At 53.8% G+C, this 24,171-nt stretch overlaps 1 protein-coding gene across 5 annotated transcripts in view; it reads left to right on the top strand.

The window, feature by feature from the left end:
- tjap1 (tight junction associated protein 1 (peripheral)) overlaps positions 1-24,171 on the top strand; it is a 72,194-nt gene that overhangs the window by 21,919 nt on the left and 26,104 nt on the right. For 2 of the 5 annotated variants that reach the window (XM_064318432.1, XM_064318434.1), the window contains exons 2-4: positions 1,960-2,092; positions 13,294-13,467; positions 15,764-15,792. In XM_064318432.1, the coding sequence (XP_064174502.1) occupies positions 13,321-13,467; positions 15,764-15,792 (176 nt within the window). In that variant the 5' untranslated portion in view covers positions 1,960-2,092; positions 13,294-13,320. Of the gene's footprint in view, positions 1-1,959; positions 2,093-5,802; positions 5,847-13,293; positions 13,468-13,937; positions 14,629-15,763; positions 15,793-24,171 lie in introns of those variants that run through there. The other 3 variants (XM_064318430.1, XM_064318429.1, XM_064318433.1) reach the window with 2 other exon arrangements.

The following is a 24,171-nucleotide window of genomic DNA, read 5'->3' as shown; positions in this document are numbered from 1 at the left end:
TTGAGCTTGCTTTACCGTTCTGCGTCACTCGCGTTGGCATCCGCGCGAAGCCTGTGACGGAGGCTCTCGACGCCGCCGCGCCGCGCTCGGCGCTGCTGGTGAAGCTCGCTCCGGCCCCACGGTGAGTGGTCCTCGTGGGCGTTCTTCGCGGCGGGGAGACGCCGGGCGGTGAAGAGCACTTCGCGGCGCCTCTTCAGCTTGCGCGGTAATTTCGCGGTAATCGTCCTACGCGCGGCGGCGGCGGCGGCGGGAACAGGAGAGTCAGGGCGCCGCTCGCAGCTGAGCGACGGGCGCGAGGGATGTGCGACCCGTGTGAGAGTCTGCGTTCTCCTGAAAAGTCCTGGAGTCTCTGTGTTGCGTTTCATTTTATTATTATTATTATTTTTATTATTATTATTAATAATAATTTATTTATTTTTATTTTTTTAAATTATTTTATTTTACAGGGGCGACATAGCTCAGGAGGTAAGACCGATTATCTGGCAGTCGGAGGGTTGCCGGTTCAAACCCCGCCCTGGGCATGTCGAAGTGTCCTTGAGCAAGACACCTAACCCCTAACTGCTCTGGCAAATGAGAGGCATCAATTGTAAAGCGCTTTGGATAAAAGCGCTATATAAATGCAGTCCATTTATCATTTACATTACATTACAGGCATTTAGCAGATGCTCTTATCCAGAGCGACGTACAACACGTGCATTAGTTCAAGGTGCAGAAGTGCAAAAGAAACACACTAGAGTGATTTTTTTCTTTTTTCTGTTTTTCTTTTTTGAAAAACAAAGCTTCAGCGCTGTCACTCTGTAAAACGAGGCCTAATTGCCCTCGGACCCCGGATTCCCAGCGGGCCCCTGGGAACCTGGAGGGCATTTAACGTGGGGCAGGAGTGAAAGACGCGGCGTTCTGCGGTCTGGCTCTGCGGAGAGCAGGGGAGACACGTGATACGGGCATTGTGGGAACAGGATCTGTCTCTCCAGTGTTAGCCGTTCCCTGTGTTACATTACAGCTCAAGTGCCGAGCTGCAGCCAAGTTTCCACTGTCACCGATGGCTACAGATGTCAGTTCATGAAGAAATAACTTTTTTTTTTTTTGTTAAACAGACTTAAATTGGTTTACGAAATATTTCAACTTGCCACTTAGCTATTAAGCAGCCAGAGATTAAAAGTCTAGAGAGCGACTTGAGTCTGTTTTGCTTTGTTTTTCACGTTTGTTTGCCGTTAAAAATGATAGATTCAGACACATAATAAGAGTTTAAGATGGCTGTGATTACTGTTTGAGTGTGAACTTTGACACATAAACCGCCTTACCCCTCAGGAACGCGCGTGTATGTTGCATAACCGTAATATGGGCTAACTTAGCATTGGACCGGTTCCAGGAAGCTTGTTTGAAGTTATTGTTGGCTGGTACCGACATGACCCTGAAATTGTGCCTCCCTAACAGAGAGAATGATGGGATAGCAGGGCGTGGCAGATAATTTGTTTAGACCACCTCCGACTGGTTTGAATAAATCTGTCAGTTGCGGTTTGTAACCAGGTTATATACCTGGTATGTCATACATACCCTCCTCATAGTCTTTTGAGTTGTTTACTCAGACGAGTGGACTGAACTTGATCACAAATCACAGAATAGTTTTAAATCCAGCCCACACGCTTTGGAAAATTTGAAAGAAAAGTGTTTGAAACGTGGCGTCTCAGGCAAGCTTCGCTCTCCAAGTGGAGGGACAAGAAAAGTCTGCAGGACCCGCCAGAGAGTGAAATTAGATTTTGAACCCCCTCCTCCCCCCCCCCCTTAAACTTTTAAGGTTGTGATTTATGGCCGCTGTCTGCCGTGCTACACGCCCCTGTCTGGCCAGTCCTTTTACTCGTTGAGCCGGGTTTGATTGACAGCCGCCCTGACGCCTGTCGTGGTTTTTTTCTTCTTTTTTTCTTTTTTTTTTTTTTTCCATCCACCCTGCTTGTGTTTCAGGTCATCGATAGCCCCGAGGTCACATGCCAGCGGAGGAGGGGAGGAGAGGAGGACTGTGGGATTGAGTTTCCCCCGCCTGGAGAGAGACCGGCTCACGGGGATGATTCCCGAGCCACCGACGAACACGCTTAAGGTGAGGAGCTTCTCTTCCGTACCGCTCTCCTCCTCTCTCCTCCTCCTCTCTCCTCCTTCTCTTTCCTTTTCCTCTCTCCTTCTCTGTCCTCCTGGTCTCTCAGTCTCCTCTCTCCTCCTGCTCTCTCGTTTTCTCCTCTTCCCCTCTCTCTGTCTCTCCTCTCTCCTTCTCTTCTCTCCTCCTGCTCTCTCAGTCTCCTCTCTTCATCTCCTTTCTCCTTCCTTCACTTTCAAACACCGCACAGACGCCGAGGGGGTTGGGGTGGGGTGGGCGGGTGGGGGGCGCTGAACTGTAGCACAGCTAGGCCGGGTTGGGATGGTATGTGGTGGGTGGGGGGGGGGGGGGGAGGGGGGGGTTGTGGATGTTTCTCTTTCCCGCCTGAAATCTGCTTGCATTCGCTGTAGTTCTTCCTGCTTTTGTAGGGTTTGCTTTGACTGGATTGTGGGGCTCAGGTCTGGTTTCCCTTGTGCAGAACTTTTGAAAAGGAGTTTTGAAGGTGAAGGTGGCTTCGGTTTCCACCGCATTTCCACTCGAAAGAAGAAGCGCTCCCGCTCCCGCTCCCCTCCCGCTCCTGCTCCCCTCCCCCCCCCCCTCGGGATAGGAGGGTGTCTGCCGAGGCCGGGACGACCCCAAGTCGAGCGCCCCCGCCTGACCCGCTGAATTGAGCTGTTATTCTCCCCGGGGCGGCGGGCGGGGAGTAATGAGTTTTTCCGGAGGCGCGGTCGTATGAACCCTAAGCCGCCTCCCTCCCTCCCTCCCTAAATTATTCATGCTCAGCCCAAAACAAGATGAACATAGCGGTGCGGAACCCGTGCTCTGGCCTGTCCCGGAGGTGCGCCACCCCCCACCCCCCAAAAAAACCGCCCTACCACCCACTCTACTCCACCCCCACCGCCTGCAGGGAACAGCTGGGGACCGTTTGGCGGCCTAAAATTGGCCCGGAGGATGCCAGTGGAAAGATCAGCCTTATTGACTCCCAATTGTTCATGTGCAGTTTTCGGTCTTTGTAACCAAGCGGCTGCAAATCCATCAAATTAATGGAAGTGTCCGTTCGCACCGATAATCGGACTTTACAAATGCGCAGGTGCACGTTGGCGCCCCCAGACGAATTCCGCGGGCGCGGACGAAGGCGAGGCTGCTTTCTAACGTCGGTCGCCCGGGGGTTTTAAGTACAGCGAATCGCCTGCGCGAACAATTTGGCGAGCGGGGGAGGGGAAACGGAATGCTTCACATTTAGCGTTTTTGTCCTGTTATTTGCAGTCCAGGAGTCCAAAAATTCTTCGCTGTATTGATTGCGTCCGATTGGGGTTAATCTGGAAAGTAACCTGCTAGTGGATCTGGCGCATCTACCTGTCCCAAGCCCTCGGCTGGGTGTTCAGGTGCATTTCATTCATTCATTCATTCATTTATTCATTCATTCATTTATTCATTCATTTTAACCACTCTGTCTCGCCGTGCCGGGCCGGCTGAATTGATTGGACTGAAACGAAAGCCTCGCTGGCTCCCCTGATGGCCCGGCCGTGCCCCGCCCGCTGCTGAGGGGGTCGGAGGGGGTCGGGGGGTGCCAGGGGGGGCTGGAGGGGGAGCGTATCTGGGGCCGTTTGAAGTCTCCGGCGAGTCAGAGATCCTGTTCCAGGAGCTCCGTCATCTGACCCCGTTACGCGTGGCCGGAGGCTGCCGGATCGTGTTCGCTTTTCTGAGTCACGTCCCGCTGCAGACGCCCTCTCCGCGGCGGGGGGCCACCGCGCGCACCGCGGCCCGAGGAGGACGAGCGCTGCGAAGAGCGGACCGCGCCCTGTTCCGCTTCAGCTAGCGTGCAGTGCGGCTAGTGTGGGATAGGGCTAGCGTGCAATGCGGCTAGCGTGGGACAGGGCTAGCGTGGGACAGGGCTAGCGTGGGACAGGGCTAGCGTGGGACAGGTCTAGCGTGGGACAGGGCTAGCGTGGGATAGGGCTAGCGTGGGACAGGGCTAGCGTGGGATAGGGCTAGCGTGGGATAGGGCTAGCGTGGGATAGGGCTAGCGTGGGATAGGGCTAGCGTGGGATAGGGCTAGCGTGGGATAGGGCTAGCGTGGGATAGGGCTAGCGTGGATAGGGGTAAGCGTGGGATAGGGCTAGCGTGGGATAGGGCTAGCGTGGGCTAGGGCTAGCGTGGATAGGGCTAGCGGGATAGGGCTACGTGGGACAGGGCTTGTGTGGGACAGGGCTAGCGTGGGACAGGGCTAGCGTGGGATAGGGCTTGTGTGGGATAGGGCTAGCGTGGGACAGGGCTAGCGTGGGATAGGGCTAGTGTGGGATAGGGCTAGCGTGGGATAGGGCTAGCGTGGGACAGGGCTTGTGTGGGACAGGGCTAGCGTGGGATAGGGCTAGCGTGGGATAGGGCTAGCGTGGGATAGGGCTTGTGTGGGAAGGGCTAGTGTGGGACAGTGCTAGCGTGGGACAGGGCTAGTGTGGGATAGGGCTTGCGTGGGACAGGGCTAGCGTGGGATAGGGCTAGTGTGGGACAGGGCTTGTGTGGGATAGGGCTAGCGTGGGATAGGGCTAGCGTGGGATAGGGGTAGCGTGGGATAGGCTGCTGGGGATAGGGCTAGCGTGGGCTAGGGCTAGCGTGGGATAGGGCTAGCGTGGGATAGGGCTAGCGTGGGACAGGGCTTGTGTGGGACAGGGCTAGCGTGGGACAGGGCTAGTGTGGGACAGGGCTTGTGTGGGATAGGGCTAGCGTGGGACAGTGCTTGTGTGGGACAGGGCTTGTGTGGGATAGGGCTAGCGTGGGACAGGGCTAGCGTGGGATAGGGCTAGTGTGGGATAGGGCTAGCGTGGGATAGGCTAGCGTGGGACAGGGCTAGTGTGGGACAGGGCTAGCGTGGGACAGGGCTACGTGGATAGGGCTAGCTGGGATAGGGCTAGCGTGGGAAGGGCTACGTGGATAGGGTAGGGATAGGGCTAGCGTGATAGGCTTGTGTGGGACAGGGCTATGGATAGGCTACGGATAGGGCTAGCGTGGATAGGCTACGTGGACAGGGTTGATAGGCTGTGATAGGGCTGTGTGGGACAGGGCTTGTGTGGGATAGGGCTAGCGTGGGATAGGGCTTGTGTAGCAAATCTACGTCTTCTGCGCTAAGCTGCGAAGTCATTGCACTTTCGAGGGTTTTTAAAATTTATTTTTCACAGAGTTTTTTGTTTATTTACGCATGGTCTATAGCTCATCATTTCTAAATCGATTGCTTTCTGTATCAACCTTCTGTTAAGATGCTTTTCTATGCTGTTTTCTATGTTGTATCTACCGATCGTATGTGTCACAGAGTAACTCGCAGTCGTTTAATCTGTTCTGTTAGCTGAATAAACTAAACAGTTCTGTGGAGGAAACGAGAGCGCTCTTTCTGTAGGCCCCGTCTCGTTGAGTCAGATCGTACGCGGGCGTGCCTCGTCGTGGTGGCGACTGAGTCACGATGCAGCTCCGCGCCGAAACGCGGCGAACAGCCGGCGAAGCCGACCGGCGACTTCAGCGGGAACATCGTCGTTTTTTTTTTTTTTTTTTAGGAACATGGCGGCCCCGCTAACGAGCGCCGCTTCAGAAGTTTCCGCCAAAAAAATCGTTTTTCCTGTTCCCGCCCCCGGCCTCCTGTGAAGTCTGTCGTGTTTTCATTTTGTCTCCCTTATGCTTTTTTTTTTTGTTTTTTGTTTTTTTGTTTTTTGTTTTTTGTTTTTTAGGTCGTCTGGCTGAGAACCTGTGGATGAAGAAAGAGGGATTTTGGGTACAGTCATTATTTGACATAAACATGCCTTTTTTTTTTTTTTTGCAGCCGGCTGCGTGGTTTGAGGTGGGGTAGAGTCGTGACGATGGTCCCTCCAGGAATAGCCCTAATTGGCGAGCGGGCCCCCCCCCCCTCCCCACGCGTAAAGTGCGCTTGTTTCGGTAATGACGGGTAGATGCAAATGGCCGCCACAGGGAGAGAGAGAGCGCCGGGCAGAGAGAGAGAGACGCGCTGTCTGCTTGATGAAAGAAAGGCCAGCTTCACTTCCTCTGATCTTTCTGCTGCCCAAATGGAGATTTTTTTTCCCCGTTCTCTTACTGTAAAACTTTCCCTGGTGTCAAGAGGGATTAAAAAAAAAAAAAGGGGAAAAAAACTGTACGTGCTCCCCCCCATGCACCCCTGCCCCACCTTTATTATAATTTTTCTTTTGACGTTTGATATTTGATCAAAGCTAATGTAAGTGTCTTTCTCTTCTGAGGGAAAGCAGGTAATTAACTCTCTAGGCCGGCTCGAGAGCTGGAGTCGCTTTTGGCAAAGTCATCCTCCTCCTCCTCCTCCCGCTGCTCCCTCCCCCTCCTCCTCCTCCTTCTCCCCCTACAGCAGGCTGAACTCAGTCTGTGGGTCCCCAGCCAGTCCCCTACAGCAGGCTGAACTCAGTGTGTGGGCCTGCCAGTCCCCTACAGCCTGAACTCAGTGTGTGGGTCCCCAGCCAGGCTGCTACGCAGCTGACTCAGTGTGGTCCCCACCAGCCCCTAAGCAGCCTGAACTCAGTGTGTGGGTCCCCAGCCAGGCTGCTACAGCAGGCTGAACTCAGTGTGTGGGTCCCCAGCCAGTCCCCTAAATCAGGCTGAACTCAGTGTGTGGGTCCCCTGCCAGTCACCTACAGCAGGCTGAACTCAGTGTGTGGGTCCCCTGCCAGTCACCTACAGCAGGCTGAACTCAGTGTGTGGGTCCCCAGCCAGTCCCCTAAATCAGGCTGAACTCAGTGTGTGGGTCCCCAGCCAGGCCCCTACAGCAGGCTGAACTCAGTCTGTGGGTCCCCAGCCAGGCCCCTACAGCAGGCTGAACTCAGTGTGTGGTCCCCAGCAGAGCCCCTACAGCAGGCTGAACTCAGTCTGTGGGTCCCCAGCCAGGCCCCTACAGCAGGCTGAACTCAGTGTGTGGGTCCCCTGCCAGTCCCCTACAGCAGCCTGAACTCAGTGTGTGGGTCCCCAGCCAGTCACCTACAGCAGGCTGAACTCAGTGTGTGGGTCCCCAGCCAGGCCCCTACAGCAGGCTGAACTCAGTGTGTGGGTCCCCAGCCAGGCCCCTACAGCAGGCTGAACTCAGTGTGTGGGTCCCCAGCCAGGCCCCTACAGCAGGCTGAACTCAGTGTGTGGGTCCCCTGCCAGTCCCCTACAGCAGCCTGAACTCAGTGTGTGGGTCCCCTGCCAGTCCCCTACAGAAGCTTTTAGCTTTAGAAAGATTTAAAATGGGGAAAAAATTTTTTACGGTAGCCTACTCTGTACTTAAAATGAAATATGGCTTTTTAGCCCTTTTTTTTAAACCCTGATTTTTTTTTTGTCTTTTCTCCAACTGTGAAGGTTAGATTTGGTTGCTGTTAGTAACACCGCTGCCCTGCAGTCATTCAGACATGCAGCTCAAGAGCCCTTTCCAGTTAGGTCTTTAAAAATTAAAGATTGTTGCCAGATCATTAACCGGATCATTTTAGCTGTGCCTGCCTCAGCTCCGCGAACAGTGACGTTGCCACTCTGGGCACCCTTGTTAATGGAGTCTGCTTCAGCCAGGCCTGAAGACCTGATCCATAACCTCTCTGTAGTACAGATGTGTTAAACCTTTGATGGCATATTCAGGCTAAACTGCTCTAAAGGAGGATTTGACATCACTGTTCCCTGGAGACCTCAGCTCTCCTCCAAAGTTTTTGAGGTCTTTGACGACGCTTTAAAATTTTTTTTTTTTTTAATGTTATACCCGCTTTCTAGCACCTTTATTTGCGTTTGCTCATCACTGCAACCTCTTCTGTCAGCTGGGGAGGACGCACACGAGCACACGCTCTCCCCCGAAACTCTTTCTCTCCTCCCATCAACACTCAGGCTGACGTCAGGCCGCCTGATCAGCTTGAGCAGGTCGCTGGTGAACGAGCTTGGCACTGACACCCCTCCCCCTTTTCTGACGGTACGGCCAATAGTGTGGCGATGTGTGGGGTTGCCAGCCACTGCTGACAGTACACTGATGCGGATTTTATAGAAGGCCTTAGAACCCGTCTTCACACTACTTTTTAAATTTAAAAAACAAAATTTCATTTGATAATCACTTACCATTGAGAAGTGGACGTTCTGAACTTAGAGGTTTTGAGGACCACGGTTCCCCACAGCCACCCAGCTCCAGTCAGGGAAGGGATAGCATAGCTGCCACACCCGTGTGAGCTTTGCCTCTGAAGGGAAGTGGGTTTAACCGATGTTCCCATCGAGCGCGTGAAAGATGGCGCTGCAGCTCGGTCGATATCTCCTCATTACGTCTCCTCGCGTACGAAGGCTCGAGCGCGTTATTGTGTTGGGACGGCTGTAAATAAGGGTGAAATGCTAAACTAGTAGCGTGCCGGCGAAAGGCATGGCATTGACTTGGGTAGCGCTCTGCTAGGCAGCAGGGGTGGGGTGGGGCGGGGCGGGGCGGGGGGGCGCGTGGGGGGGCGGCTGGGCTGTGGGAGAGCGCTACAGATTTGATGGTGAATGGAGGGATGATGGATCTCCTCCTCAGAACCTCGCGTTTCGTTTCCAGTGCTGATTTTGCTGATTTTTCTTCTCCTTCTTGCCAGTTTTTTTTTTTTTTTCTTTTCTTGATGGCAATTAATTTGCTGCATCTCCGGCTCGTTTCCTGTAGCGGACTGCGTCGAGCGTGTCCCGTGTTCGGACGCGCTTCTCAGCGCCTGTGTGTGTTTTCGGGGGGCGTCGTTATCGTTTCCGAATTTCTCCGTCGCCAAAAACTGTCGACCTCGCGCACTCTGTGATGCGCAGAATCCGTGGGTGTGTTTTGCACCCCCCTCTGGGGACCATTTCTTCACTTTATTTAACCTGAAAGGAGCGGTGCTTTTACTCGGCTGTAGATCTTTTCTCCCAGACGCACTAAAAGCCCTGCTTCACCGGGCACTTTGTCCTGTATATCTCTCCAGCGTGTCCGTCTGTCTCAAACGCTGCCTTCAAGGTGTGCGATCCCAGCACGAAAAAAAGCCTGGCGGTTTAGCTCGTGAGTGTTTAATTAAACGGATTTACGGGCGTGGGGGGGGGGGGCTGGGGCTGGGGCGAGGGGGGTGGGGGGGGGTGAGCGCTGTGATGATAATATTAAACTCCGAGTGGCCCCCCTGCGTTGGGAGAGAGACGCGCCGCGATGCGTCCGACTCCCCAGGACACGGTGGGGCCTTCTCGCTCTGAAAACCCTGCCCCTCATTTAAGTAATGAAGCTGGCAACCCCTCTCCGTGCAGATCCCATGCTGAGGAGGAGGCGAGGCCGTTTGGTGGAGGCAGAGGCCCGCCGCTGCCGCTCTCCGATCCGCGTACACTCCCCGCCGTCGCCACGGAGCCCAGCTGTTAATGGGTCTCTTAAAGACCTGCGGGTTCTTCTAATGTGACAGAAAAACAGGCTCTAATTGGCTGTTACCAGCACGGGGCGTTCCTCTGCGCTGCACCGGCAAGAGGAGCAAACAGAGAAGGCTGGAGAAAAAAATCTTAATTTGTGAAAAAATCACATTTAAGTGTTTGAAGGGAAAAACTGTGAAATGTAGCCTTTTTAAGATGCAATTTGTAGAATGTGTTAACGATAACTTCATGGTCATAACTTTAGTGGCTTGTAGCAGGTATGGTAACGGGGATGTACTATAGTTCTGTTGATATGTTCAATTAAAATAAAAAACACAGCAGGCTATAATAATCCTTTTGCTCATTTGTAGCATCAGACCTCTTTGACTGAATGAATAGCCTCTGGCACTTTTTTTCCCCTCCAAATATTTGAGACATAAAATATATGGTGGATGGGAGAGTGGTCTTGATTTAGTAGTTTGTGTGAACGGAGGTGGAGATTTAGCTGTCTGTACTGCGAGTCTTCCCCGGTTCAGCCTGTCTCTGAGGACAGAGAGGAAGTGGTTGGGCTGGCGACAGGAAGAAGGAAGCCAGTTTTTCCATCCGTTCCACCCTCCGACGACCCGGATGTGGTCGCTGCCCAGAAACGGGGGTTTTGTGCGCACGCCAGGCGTTGCGTGAGGAGAGAGAGAGAGAGAGAGAAAGAGAAAAAGAGAGAGAGGTGGAAGGCTTGCTCTTCAGGCTCACATCTCCGAACCATGTAAAATTCACCAGGTGCACATTGAGGCCCCAGCTGTGTTTCAAATGTTCTCGGCTGGGGAGGGGAGGGGAGGGGAGGGGAGGGGAGGAGGGAGGGGAGGGGAGGAGGAGGAGGAGGGAGGGGAGGAGAGGGAGGGAGGGGAGGGGAGGGAGAGGGAGGGGGAGGGAGGGGGAGGGAGGGAGGAGGAGGGAAGGGGGGAGGGAGGGGGGTGGGAGGGGAGGGAGGGAGGGAGGGAGGGGGGAGGGGAGGGGGGGGAGAGGGAGGGGAGGGAGGGAGGAGAGGGAGGGGAGGGAGAGGAGGAGAGGAGAGGGGAGGAGAGGAGAGAGAACTCCCTCGACTCATCACCTTTTTAAAAAAATTTTTTTTTTTTTTTTTACACTGAGGAAATTTTGCACGCTGTAGATATCGTGGTGGTTTTCAGTCCTCTTTGCTAATTTTATACGCATTTCCCAAGACTGGCGTATTAACGGGAATTCATCTTCGGTTCTTATTTAATTAAGGTTTAAAGGGGACAGTGATTACTTGGTAATGCGTGCGAGTCGAATAGCGGTTGAACTGAAGAGCGAACAGTCCCAAGATCCAGTAATCAAGCAGTGCTTATGAATTAGAGGCCTGGCCAGCTGAATTATCGGTCTTCTATGGCCCTGTCAGATTTTCTTTGGGCACGTGGTTGTAGATTTTTAGTACCGTACTTCCTTGCTTTGAAATAGAATTCTGATGCTTTGTGAAGTAAGGGCTGTGAAAAAGGCAATTTGCAGATTTTTTAAATTTTTTTATGGCCAACTAGTCTCAACCTCAGAATTGTCTTTTTCTGCACAAAGGCAGGTGTTTGGTACAAAAGGTATTCTAGTTAATTATGACAAGCCTGATAACGGTGTTGGGCAATGTTTTCAATAAGTAATGTAGCTGTGATTAGTCCTTTCTTTTTTTTCTCCCTTAATTATTAAAGAGTGATGCATTTGCTCTCTCTGTAGTAAACACGTTAACATTCTTTTTTTATGTCAGGGTCAGAATTTATGCATGTTTGCATACACACCCGTGCTCACAACGTCAAACGATGAAAATAAGCGGACCGTCTAACACATCGGAACAAGGAAACGAACAAGCGCGATTGGTGAGCGACGCGATCGTAAATTTTACGCTGCCACATAATAGTGGCTCCTACCATCAAATTATTTACCTTCCAGTCCCACCCAGTTACATTGCTTTGAATTTAAGGATAATGAGTGTAATTCCTCACTCATCATTACATTTCGAGGAGCGTTGAGGGAAAGGCTCGGTAAGATCTATGCTGTCCGATGGCTGTACCAACACTGTCCTTGTAGCATTGGTATTGATTATCTGTTAACTGACATTGCTTACTAGCTGGGTGGCAGGTTAATTAAAATCACACTGGTCACCGGTCCGGGCACGTTGTCCAGTCAACAGTCTAAATCTCGTTTTCTAAAATAAAACGGAGCAGTCTGGATTCACCTGTGTGGTCAGTTTATCGGCGCTTGCAAGCAGGTCATTTTCAGTTGACCCCACAGTTTGGCTGTTTGTAGCTCGATTGGAGGCTAACGTGCTGAGCTAACAGCATGTTGATGTTGCTCACAGTGTTGTGCTTTGGCCATAAAAAAAGAGAGGGAAATTGTGTGGTGTCTTGTCCAAAGAATAATCGTGAATCTGTTGTTTCGGATGTGAAAGAGTTATCGAATCTGCCCCTGATTAGCAAGGCAACTTATTAAAATGTTTTGCACGTGTGGAACTCATATATTCACTCGCACACACGGCCACATACGCTCACATTAATGATTATATTACGCATTATTTAATCCCCCCCCCAAATTAAAATCTCAGCCCCCGTGGCACATGCCCCCCCCACTCCCCCCCCCCACGTGTTTCCCTGACCGCATTCCCAGCCAGTCATGCAGGAGAGCCATTGATTTTCGTTGGCCATCCGCTGTGACATGGCAGTGTTTCCACTGCCTCCCGTCAGGCGGAGGGGGGGGAGGGGGGGTCGAGGGGGGTTCCACCCTGCGGTAAAAATAGCAGCCGCAGCACGCCACGTTTATCCGCGCTTGGCCGTGACACAGGAAGTGGTCGCGGGATCGATGAGCGCCCAAACGCCATTGGCTGTTCTCTGGTGAAGCCCAGTGATGCGTGACTTTGACCTGAGGGAGTCCACTGACCCAAAGACCGTGTGTGGTTTGAGATGGAGGGGTGATTTGGGGGAAAAAAACCCAAAGTTTATCAGTTTGCACACTGTTCTGCACTTAAACTTGCAGCCTTCCCCTGTGTTACGTATGTGTGAGTGCATTGTGCTGCCAGCTTAAACCACGGTCCCACAAAACGACTGCATCATCTCTTGCACAGATCAGACTTGAATCAGAATCAGAAAGGCCAGACCCATTTTGTTAAAATTCAGATTCAAATTCTTTTTAAAGTCAACAGAGTTTCTTTTCCTGCGGTCTTGGGGAGAGGCAAGGTTCATTGAAAGGCAGAAGCTTAATTTGATTGAGATTAAGAGTCGCTCTGTTAATTTGTCTGATGTTTGCATTTAAAATATCCTATCTTCCCCCCCGCACCCCCTCCCCCCCCCACACACACACATACCCCATCGTCATGCACTGCCTCTCAATCAATGAGCTGCCAGTCAACGTTGGCTGTAGGTTAACAGTTTTCTCTATTGGAAAAAGCACGCATGCTTGCAATCAATCGCTAGCTGGAAGGCATGTTGCACACCCCAACCCTAACCCCCCCCCACCCCCACCCCACCCCCTACACACTCGTCCTCTACCACCCACCTCTCTCTCTCTCTCTCTCTCCTCTCCCTCCCTCCCTCTCTTTTCCGGTCAAAACGCGCAGCGTTCTGTCAGTGGGCACACAGTGGGGCATGCAGTCTGGGTGGAGGCAGAGCGGGTGTAGAAGGTGCAGGGACTGGAGTTTTTGCGTGACGGGGCGGTTTTAAAGGGCAGTAGCGCCTCTCCCCAGCTCTGACCCGCCATCTGCTTGCTCGTGTCGGGGGGGGGTGGGGATCGATTGTGCTTTTCCGGACGGCGCGGTTGGCGGGGGGTGGGGGACACGCAGGGGCTCTGGGGGGGCCCGTGTCTCACACTCGCCCATCTTTCGGCAGGACTGACCGGACCGCCTCAACGCCAGGATGACCAGCGCCGCCCCCGCCAGGAAGCCGTACCGCAAGGCGCCCCCGCAGCACCGCGAGGTCCGCCACACCCCGCCCGTGTTCCGGGAGGACCTGGCGCCCGCCGTGCCCCCCCCGCCGCCGCCCCCGCAGCCGGAGCCCTGCCAGGTAACCCGCCCCCCGAAACGCGCCCCCGCCCCCGCCCCGCCGCCGCCGCCGATCCCGCCGCGTGCCGCCCGCCACGGGGGCCCCCGCCCCGCCCGTCCCGACAGCCCCGACCTGTTCTCCTCGTCCTGGTCGCTGGCGTCGGAGAGCGAGCTGGACGTGTCCAGTCTCTCCAGCCTGGACCTCGCCGTCCTGCCGCCGCCTCGGATCTTCAGCCACGGCGCCATTACCGCCGCCGCCCCCCGCCCCCCGGGCCCCGCCCGGTTCGCCAGCCTCAGCCAGGACCCGCTGCTCCTGTCCTGGCTCTCAGACCGCTCGACCTCCCCGCCCCGCAGCCCCGACCGCTCGCTGGCCTTCAAGGACACGGCCGAAATCCTGGCCCCCAGGGGGCACAGCTTGCCCTTCCTCGCCCCCTCCCGCCCCAAGGGGATCCTGAAGCAGCCCAGCCCGCCGGCCGGGCCCCCCCACCCCGCCGACAGCCTGCGGAAGTCCAAGTCGGCCGAGGTGCTGGGACGGAGCCGGGCCCGCGACCCGAACCTGAAGAGCATGTCTCTGGAGCGGGACCGGGTCTGCTCGCCCCCGGCGCCGGCTGCACCCCCGTCCCCCTGCCCCGCCCCGCCTGGCCCCGCCCAGGCGGCCCGGCAGCTGCGGGTGCTGGAGGAGAAGCTCAGGTTCTCTCAGTTTCTGGATGAGATCACCACCCGGGTCCTGAGCCCGGCCAACCTCCATCTGCTCGGGGGGAGGGGTCCCGTCGGAGGGAGGGGCAAAGCCGCCCCGCTCGGCCAGCAGCCGGACCCCAAGGACCGCCCGGACCGCCTGGACCGGAGGAGCTGGGCCAGCGAGGACCTCCCGGAGCAGCCCAGGAGGGAGAGGGACGCCCGGCCCCAAACCTGGCTGGTCCCGCTGCAGCGGGACGGCTGGGACGCGGAGCCCGAGCTGGAGCAGCGCAGGGGGCGCGCCTGCTGGAGGGAGGGGGCCCGGCCCAAAACCCAGGCGCCGTCCCGCGGCCGGACGGCAGGGGCGGGGCCCCACGAGGTCCACCTCCGCCAGCGTCACAGAGACCCCGCGGACGAGGCGGAGACGCCCAAATACACGTACCCCGCGCCCCTCGCCGAGCGGGACAGGGTGTTAGGATCCCCTTTCTCTGTGTTCGCACAGATCCAGGTACGTGGTGGAGACGTTGCCCCCCCCCCACCACCCACCCCACCTCCGCCCCCCCTCCCTTTGGGCTAAATTGGCTGCGAGCTGTTTCCAGCGAAATCGGGGAATCTGTTATGTTCCAACAAATGCCGGAGCTGCCTCGGCCAGCGTGTTGCCTAGCTACAGGACGCAGGCTTCCATTAAAAATAGACGGTCGTTGATCGTAATTCAATCCGAGGATGAGCCGCGTTTTAAATTTAGGTGGCTAAGTGAAAAGCGGCTATTCGCGGCGTAGTTCGCGGCTCAGACATCCCGCCCCCCTCGTCTGCAGAGTTTTAACGCTGAAAGGAACCACGAACGCGTCTCCTAAAAATACGCCTGAGTTACTGTGCAAAACCCAGTTCTGTAATTGTAATTGCGGCTCTCGTGTAAAAAGGTTTCGTGCAGTCTCCCGAAGCTCTTTTATAAAGGTTTTATAAGTGTATAAAAACTCTCCGTGATGTCATCTCCTCGCCATAGAAAGGGCGCTCTGTTCTGTCGTACGCATGTGAAACGCAGGTGCTCTGAGGGACGTGTGTGTATGTTTTTTTTAATTCGGGGTGAATCGGTGCCGTGGTGGTTTTAGCCATCGGAAAGTCGCCCCCCGCTCTCTCTCAGATTGATTCCACTGCTTTAGCAGGCACGTGGGGGTGGGGGGGGGGGTATGGATCAATGCAACGCTCAGACACATATGTGTGATATTTCTCTCTCCCCCCCCCCACCCCCCGTTTCCTGTCTGTCTCCGCGGCCCCCCGTTTGCCGTGGGATTCGCCGTCTTAACGACGCGCCGTCTGCGTCCGTCCCTCGCTGCGTTTCAGCGCGGGCGAAGCGGCCGCCTTTTTCCTTCCCCGCCTTCTTCCTGTCAGTCGCGTGATTGATGCTCCTTTGCTCGGAGCGTTTGTCGAGGGACGTCTCCCTGTGCTGCGATAGCGCAGCCGCTGGTAAATTAAATATGAGCCCGTGTGTGATGATGGAGTGGCGAACGTCGCGCGCCGGTTTCCAGTTAACCAGACGCCGCGCCTGAGTCACGCTGAGCGTCTCTTTTGCCATGTCTTGGATGTGCTGTGTGCTCACACTAATGCTAATAATTTGTGTTTTTTTTCTCTTTTTTTTTTTGTAGGAGTCCTTGTGCGATTCTGACAGGATCAAGTAAGTCAGCTTTCCCTCTGTTGTGTGCCCTTGTGTGTTTTGCTGGTTTTGCATGCAGCCCTCCCTGTTTTGCTGTGTCTCTGATCCGCAAGGAGGGGGGTTGGGGGGCATTAAATTGTCCACGGGGGAACCATAAATTCTGGTGAAAAAAAAAAAAAAAAAGCAGCCATTTTACTTTTAACCGTGTGACGCAAGCTTCCTTATGGCACCCTGTCTTTGGCACATGCCCAGTAGCCCTCGAAGGTGTCAGCAGGTGTCAGGAGGAACCCCCCCCGCCGCCGCCACCCCCTTCATGTGTGCGCCCCGCGGCACTGTGCTCCGATTTGGGGCTGTGAGGGTCGGGGGGGTGTGTGTGGGGCGGTGGGGGGGGGTGTCCTGGCAGCAGACACGCTGGCCTCGGGCCACAGCACGACAGCCATGGCCAAAGCCCCCAGCTGGCACCGTCTGCACTCTCCCAGACGGGGCAGCCAATGGGCAGGCAGGGGGGTGAAGGGTGCTAAAATAGCAGCGGGGGTGGGTGGGGAGACGGGGTGGGGGGGGGGAAGACACCCTCAGACAGTAGCATAATGGAGCCAAAGCTCAGTGGGGGGGGGAGCAGGGTGATGTGTTTCGCTCATGGGTCGCTCAGCGTGTGACCCTCTCTGATCGGAGAGCTCTCATTGGCTGACGCACGTGGCCTGCGGGGTTGGGTTTAATTCGGCTGCGTAGCGCCCGTTCCGCTGGGAGCTCGCTCAGCGTGCGACCCTGTCTGATCGGAGACTGCTCATTGGCTGACGCACACGTCCCCCAGGGGGCGGGGGCGGGGGGGGGGCGTGCCTTTTCTCTGGCCGCGTGGAGCCTGTTCCGCTGGTGTGGGCGGAGCTGAGAGTGGTGAGTTCGATACATCATCAGAAAAACTTAAAAAACTCAACACCCCAGGCCCGTTCCCGATTTCACCCCAGGCCCACTCCCGATTTAACTTTCTAAATCTAGGGCAGGTTTCCCCTCCGCCGACTGGCCCCGCCTCTTACTCTGTCCCCAGGAATGTCACTGCATGCCTCCGTTACTCTCTTTCATTCTTTCTTTCTGTTTTATTTTTTATTTATTTAAATGTAATCAACGATGTGCTCTGACACTGAAAACAGGGCACGATGTTTCCAGGTTACGATAAATTGTCTTCGTTTTTTTCTCCCCACCCCCCAAAATGAACTCCTGTAAGAGTTAGCGGCGGCGGCGGCGGTGTCCAGGAAAAAATGAAACGCTTGGCGCTACGGCGGGAGAGAAGGCGGAGTCTCCCGGGGGCTCTGAGTTATGCATTGAGCCGAGGTTCTCCACACGGGAGTCATTCCTCCTCCCGCCCCCCGCCCCCCCTCCCTCCCCCCGCGATGAACCCTTGTCTGCCATGGCTCCCGTCCCCGCCGTCAGAAAAACTGCCAAACTGCCGGTCCCAGACACGCTGTGCATTAATGCTCCCTCACCCCCGCCCCCACTGTCCCCCCCCTACCCCCCCAGTAAGACCCGAACCCATTTAGAGAGAGCGGCGAGGCCGGCCGGCCCCCGGCTGGTTTGACAGCACCTCTGATGGCCAATTCGTACGCGTTTATGTGAGTCGTGATGGAAGTCATCGGGGCTGCCTGTCAGCACAGCTCCACTGCCCCCCCCCCCCAGATCCCCCCCCCACCCTGCTTTCCCAGGGCCGGACAGGACAGGCGCTGCTGGCCCCAGTGAAAGTGAAAGCCGTGCTGTCACACAGGCAGGCTCTAATTGATTGGCCTAGAATGCGGTCTGTGGGTCTGCAGAGCGAGTGCTTCGCAGGGCCGGCGGCTCTGTGCCTGGCCGTGGAGCCTCGCCTCATCGCGCTCTCTTGACCCCCCCAGCACCCCCGCCCCCCCGAGCGCAGCAACGGCGGCCCTCTCTGCCCCCACTCCCCCCCCCCCCCCCCCGCATTTACAGCCGGGGTCCCCAATCTTATCCGAAATGGGCCTGCCTGTGTGGGTGCGGGCTTTTTTGTTAGCCCCAGCGCTAGCACACCTGACTCTGCTTATCGGGGTCTCGGCTGAAGCCCCATAATCAGTGGATTAGTGTTGAGTCTGACATCGTAGCGCTGGGCTACAGCGAACACCTGAGCTCAGGCCGGCTCTTTTCGGATAAGCTTGTGGGGTCCGACTCGACTGGTTTACTGTCAGGGCTTTTAGCTAAAGGTCTTTTCCAGAGACGCGGCGGTTAGGGGGGGAGAGAGCGGGGATGATGTCACTAGCTTATCGATGTCACGGCCTCTATCAGTAGCCCTTGACGTCAGCCTGACGTTACAGCATAGCGTTAAGGGTCACAGTCGGCGAGCGAGGCCAAAGTCTTAAAGTAAATGTGTGCGCAATTATTCTGTGACAGATCTGCAGGTCGGCAAAAAAGCCCCAAATCTGAAACGATGGTCAGTCTGACCTGACTGATCAGGTTCAGGTTCAGGTTCAGGTTCAGGTTACTTTATTTGTCCCCGTAGGTAGATTTGGTTTGCAGTAGAGTCATCCATCTTGACACGATTTAAAAACAACACAGACAGTAGACAAACATAATAAAATAAATAAAATAGATAAATAAAATAAATAAAAGTACTCAAAATTCCAATCATTACTAAAACCAAAGATAAAATAAATGAAATAAATAGATAAAACCTCTGTATCAATCTGTGCGATGTTGCTACGACTTGTTCATCTGAGTGACGGCTGCTGGAGCGAAGCTATTTTTGTACCGCTTTGTTCTGCTCTTTGGGACTATAAACCTTCGTCCAGCAGGAGGAAGCTGAAATTCACTGTGCAAGGGGTGGGATCTGATCTGAAATTGTGAAGTATTTCCTGTACGGCAGATTTTAGATAAAACTGCAAGTCTTTTTCTCTGGGCAAAGAATTTAACTGGAATCACATGGAAGTTTTCATTCTGATCCCCTGTAAGTGTGTGCATTGATTATCTAGCAGACACTTTTATTAATCAATTAACAAAGCTTCTAATTAAGGAAACTTTGCTTTTGGACAAACAGCTTAATCCAGGTGTATTCTGTTTCGTAGCTCAAAAGCTATTTTCGTGGCCTCCACCGTTTTTAAGGGTATGGTTCACGTTGCGAACCTTTAACTGTAATGGGCGGTGGGTAATGTTCTTGCCATTTCTTTCAATAATGCACTTGTTCATGAGGAGGACCATTGTTCATGTGAAGTGCGATGAAAGACTTTTATTAAGAGCATTATTAGAATGTGCTCTTTTACCCGCACGTGCTTGCGTGCTGTGTATGCGCTGCAGAAAGCCTCTGACCGGAACAATGGCCGCTTCTCTGGATGCGTGAAAGGGAGGCATTGTGCCTGCGCTCCCGGGGGGATCCCTCTGAGCCAGCAGCGCGGCTGATTTCCTGGCCCTGTCTGAGCAGCTTATGCTCTGCTGAAAGCCCGGCAGCCTTCCTGTCTCCTCCTCCCTCCCCCTCCGAGGGCAGTCCATCCTGAGCTCTTTATTTACTTATTTATTTATTTATTACACGGCCCCTCCCGTTTGGGGCAGAATCACCGCCATCAGCCTCATCCGTCTCTCTGTCTGGTGGAACCGCTCGGTCTCTCAGACGACCGCTTCAACAAGATACGGGCCACTCCTGCACGTCCGCATCACTGGACGCACGCGCACACATACACACACATACACACACACTCTCTCTCTCTCACACACACACACACACGCACACACATACACACACTCTCTCTCTCTCTCACACACTCTCTCTCTCTCTCACACACACACACACACATACACACACACTCTCTCTCTCACACGCACACACACACATACACTCTCTCTCTCTCTCTCTCACACACACACACACAGACACACACTCTCTCTCTCTCTCTCACACACACACATACACACAATCTCTCTCTCACACACACACACACACACACACTCTCTCTCACACACACAGACACACACACAGATATTTTCCAGCTGGTGTATTCCCCTGCTGTAGCGGTCTCCTGTCTCTCTGAGCTTCACTTCCTGGGAAGTGTGAACATGTCCTGGCAGCTGGGCTCTGAAGTGCTACACAGTGACCGCTACCTGCTCCACAGTGACTGCTGTCCTCCACAGCGACCGCTACTGCCTGCGAAAGAGTCTCTCCAGCTACAGGGCCTCTCGAGTCTCTCCAGCTACAGGCCCCCTCGAGTCTCTCCAGGGCCCCCCGAGTCTCTCCAGCTACAGGCCCCCTCGAGTCTCTCCAGCTACAGGACCCCTTGTGTCTGTCGAGCTACAGGGCCCCTCGAGTCTCTCCAGCTACAGGGCCCCTCGAGTCTCTCCAGCTACAGGACCCCTTGTGTCTGTCGAGCTACAGGGCCTCTCAAGTCTGTCCAGCTACAGGGCCCCTCGAACTACAGGGCCTCTCGAGTCTGTAGAGCTACAGGGCCTCTTGAGTCTCTCCAGCTACAGGGCCTCTCAAGTCTCTCGAGCTACAGGGCCTCTCGAGTCTCTCGAGCTACAGGGCCCCTCAAGTCTGTCGAGCTGCAGGGCCTCTTGACCTCAGAGTGGGGTGTCCAGGAGACACGACAGATGGAAGTGCGGAGACGGCCGTCAGACTGTGCCAAGAGGGTCGAAGGGCAGGTTCTGTGGCCAGGCCTGGCCGTGTTAAAGTATTAATGACTCAAGCAGGGGCAGTCTTCACTCCTTTCTTGGGGTGTGGTTCATTTGGCAGAAACAGTGTTGCCAAAATTTTTGTTCTTTTGACATGGGTTTCAGTTCTACCTGCCATTTATTGATCCTTAGAGATATTTACATGGTGTGTGCTTAGTATGTACCGCTAAGTGGCGTTTGGGCAAGCTGTGGTTATTTTAAATAGAAATTCTGGTTATTTTAGGCTCTATTTTTACACATGCGTACAAAACATGCATGAACGAATGCATACATGTGCATCTGTACGCACGTATGCCACGATATACAAAATTAAACGTACGAATACGTGCATATTAAGCATCCCCTTCCACACATACTGTAGACACGTTTCATGTTGTGTTTACGAGCGAACGACTGTTATATTTTCCAAAGAGTAAAACTTGGGTACCCTTCAAAAAAAAACGTTTCTGGAAATGATTTTTTCCTCTTGTAGAGCTGTTAAAGAGGCTGCCAAGCGGCATTTTTCCTGCGGAACTTTAAAACCCCCACCCCCGCCGCCGCCGCCGCCACCTCCTCCTCCTTGCGAAAAAAACCAGAAGGACAAAGTCTAATGAATGTTAAACTTGAACCTGTTGGAAACGCAGCCCACGAGTAAATTGAAAATGTATTTTCCAATCCCGGCCGCTGGATTACTTTGGAGAGATGCGGCGCGTCCATTTTCCCTTATCGCCGCTATTTTTCCGATGTGCCTCCTCCTCCTCCTCGTCGCCTCGCGCAGAGCATTTCAATTTGCACGGGAGAGCGAGGCCTCGGCTGCGGGCCTGGACGCGCTGCACACTCACGCACGGGTGACTCAGAAAACCAAGCCCCCCCCTTCCCCCCTTCCTCCGCCCCTGTTTTTTATTTCTATTTTTTTTAACCGAAACGGCCTTGCTCTTACCATTCACGGCAAGGCAAAAGGCTGCAAATGAAAAAAAAATTTTAAAAATCGTTTTTGTTTTCAGAGCTTGTTTATTTATTTAATTTTTTTGTGGTTGTAATTGTTCTGTTATTTAAAATATGCTTCTCTGTTTGGGTGGGAAGTGTGTTCCGTTAAATTAGTCCGGACCTTGTTTCCCTAATTAAGCTCCCCCTGTTCATTACAGCAAGCCCTATACGTGCAGTTCGCGGAGCTCCATTGCGAATGTTGTTCTGCTTTTTTAATTGTCGGGGGAGTTGATCTGCCCTGGTGCCTAACTGCACACCCCCCCTCCCCCCCCGCTTACTGCCGTGCACAGCCCACCCAATAAGTCGTCGGCAGTTCTGCAGAACCCAGAACTCCGGGCTTAAGACCGGCGCTCTCCGGGAACCCGAAACAAAAAGTGGATTAAACAGTGAAATGAAAAATTCAGACAGTGTGTATTTATAGAGTAAATAGAGTGTTGCATTTTTAACACGAGGGAAATGGAGTTTTTTTTTTTCCCCTTTGAGCTGCTGTATAAATCTTTCATGGCCCTTGCCTTTGGTTCTGTGGTGGAAACTGGCAGGAGGAGGAGGGGGGGTGTGGCGTCGGGAGAGGGGTGGGTCTCCTGTCGATTAAAGATTTACCATCCGCAAGCAGCCGGGACAATCTCCCATTGGTCTCCATTTATGCCACACAGTGCCATTGGGCCCTTGTTGTTTTCTGTGCCGTTGTGACCGGACAGCCACCCCTATACTGCACCCCAAAACCCCCTGTCCTCCAACCCCCCCAAGACCAAGCATCAATGTTTTCACAGAGATGGGACAACACAGGACAGGGATCGTCTCCACAATTCAGGAGGATTGATCGATTTTCCTGAAAACTGGCTTTAAAATGACTTTGCATCTCATATAAACGGGGAGAAAAAAACAAAACAAAAATGGCCAGAGTGTCAAAGGTGGAAGCATCTTATTGTCACGGCGATGGCCGTGGAGCTTCCGAAAACATACTCCAGCAATAAGACCCAGGCCTTTTTACATGGAACAAAGCGCTCCAGTGCTCCATGTCTCGATCCTTTAGCCAGGAACGTCACCGTGTTGATGAATAATTGAAGATTTGCCTTTAAAAAAAGGGCTGGAGAGTGAATGCGAAATGAGCAGGTAGATGAGGTGAAGACAGGCGGAGAGTCTGTTTACAGAGACGCTACTGAAGTGGAAGAAAGGACAGCGGGGTCAAGGTCACAGACACAGTCACAGACGCAGACATAGACACACACACACTCAGAGACACTAGCAAACCACAGCATTAATTGCTGTTTGTTTTTGTAAAAAACAATTTCTTCAAAATGATCTTTGTTGTTTTGACAAGTTTTTCAGAAATGTTGACAGTAACTGTGGGTAGTAGAGTACAGTAACTTTATAATAGCAACCTAGCAATGAGCATTATCAGAGTAATGCCACACTTTTTTTTTGGTTCTTTAAAATATTGCACATATTGAGTCTTTAATGATAAAGAATGATAAAAAAAGTGTGGTTGTGTAGTGATGTCACCTTTGATTGGTTGTCGTTGTACATGGAGGTGATTGTGTGCTTGCATAGTGATGTGCCTGTACGGTTACATAGTGCGAGTGTAGCTGGAGTTGATGATAAAGGAGGCTGTAGGAGTGTGACTGTAGGTGGAGTTGATGATGAAGGAGGCTGTAGGAGTGCGGCTGTAGGTGGAGTTGATGATGAAGGAGGCTGTAGGAGTGCGGCTGTAGGTGGAGTTGATGATGAAGGAGGCTGTAGGTGGAGTTGATGATGAAGGAGGCTGTAGGAATGTGGCTGTAGGTGGAGTTGATGATGAAGGAGGCAGTAGGTGTGCGGCTGTAGGTGGAGTTGATAATAAAGGAGGCTGTAGGTGGAGTTGATGATAAAGGAGGCTGTAGGTGGAGTTGATGATGAAGGAGGCTGTAGGTGGAGTTGATGCCTAAGGAGGCTGTTGGAGTGTGGCTGTAGGTGGAGTTGATGATGAAGGAGGCTGTAGGTGGAGTTGATGCCTAAGGAGGCTATAGGAGTGCGGCTGTAGGTGGAGTTGATGATGAAGGAGGCTGTAGGTGTGTGACTGTAGGTGGAGTTGATGATGAGGGAGGCTGTAGGTGGAGTTGATGATGAAGGAGGCTGTAGGTGGAGTTGATGATGAAGGAGGCTGTAGGTGGAGTTGATGCTAAAGCAGGCTGTAGGAGAGGTTGGTGGTGGTTGTACGTCGACGCGACGGTTGCATGGTTACACAGCGCGGTTGTCGGCGGCGGTCGTGTCAGGCGGGGGCAGCTGTCTCCCGCCGCTGTGCAGCTGCTCCGCCCCCCCCACCCCCCACCCCCCCCGAGCGCCCCGACAGCTGCTCCCATTAAACCCCACCGGCAGAGCGGCGATGACATCGCTCCGGCAGCCACCCAAGTGACAGCTGGTCACGGGCGCGCACCGCGCACCGCGCACCGCACACGCCCCCCCCCCCAAACTTTCAGCACCCCACAAAGTGCGGCGGCTAATTAATTCATAAGGGGAGCCGTCGGCTCTTGGCCCGGACCCTCCTGGAAAACGTCTTTGTGTGTTTGCTTGGGGGGCGCTCTCTCCATTTCGAGACCCGCCTCGTGGGTCATGTTCAATATGTCGCGGATGTGGGGGGGACGGGGGGCACTACAACACTGAATGGGTGTTCTAAATGTCTTTTTTTGTTCATTTATTTGTTTATGTAGGGGTTTCTGTGCTTTTTTTCTGAGACTGCACCAAGACTCGTCAAACTCATTGTGTTGCTGTGGTGTCCCATTGTCACGAGAGTTGTTGGGAAAA

Source organism: Anguilla rostrata, chromosome 18 (assembly GCF_018555375.3).
Source record: "Anguilla rostrata isolate EN2019 chromosome 18, ASM1855537v3, whole genome shotgun sequence".
NCBI lineage: Eukaryota > Metazoa > Chordata > Actinopteri > Anguilliformes > Anguillidae > Anguilla > Anguilla rostrata.
Note: the sequence above shows the minus strand (reverse complement) of the source record. Positions and strands in the feature narration are given on the sequence as shown.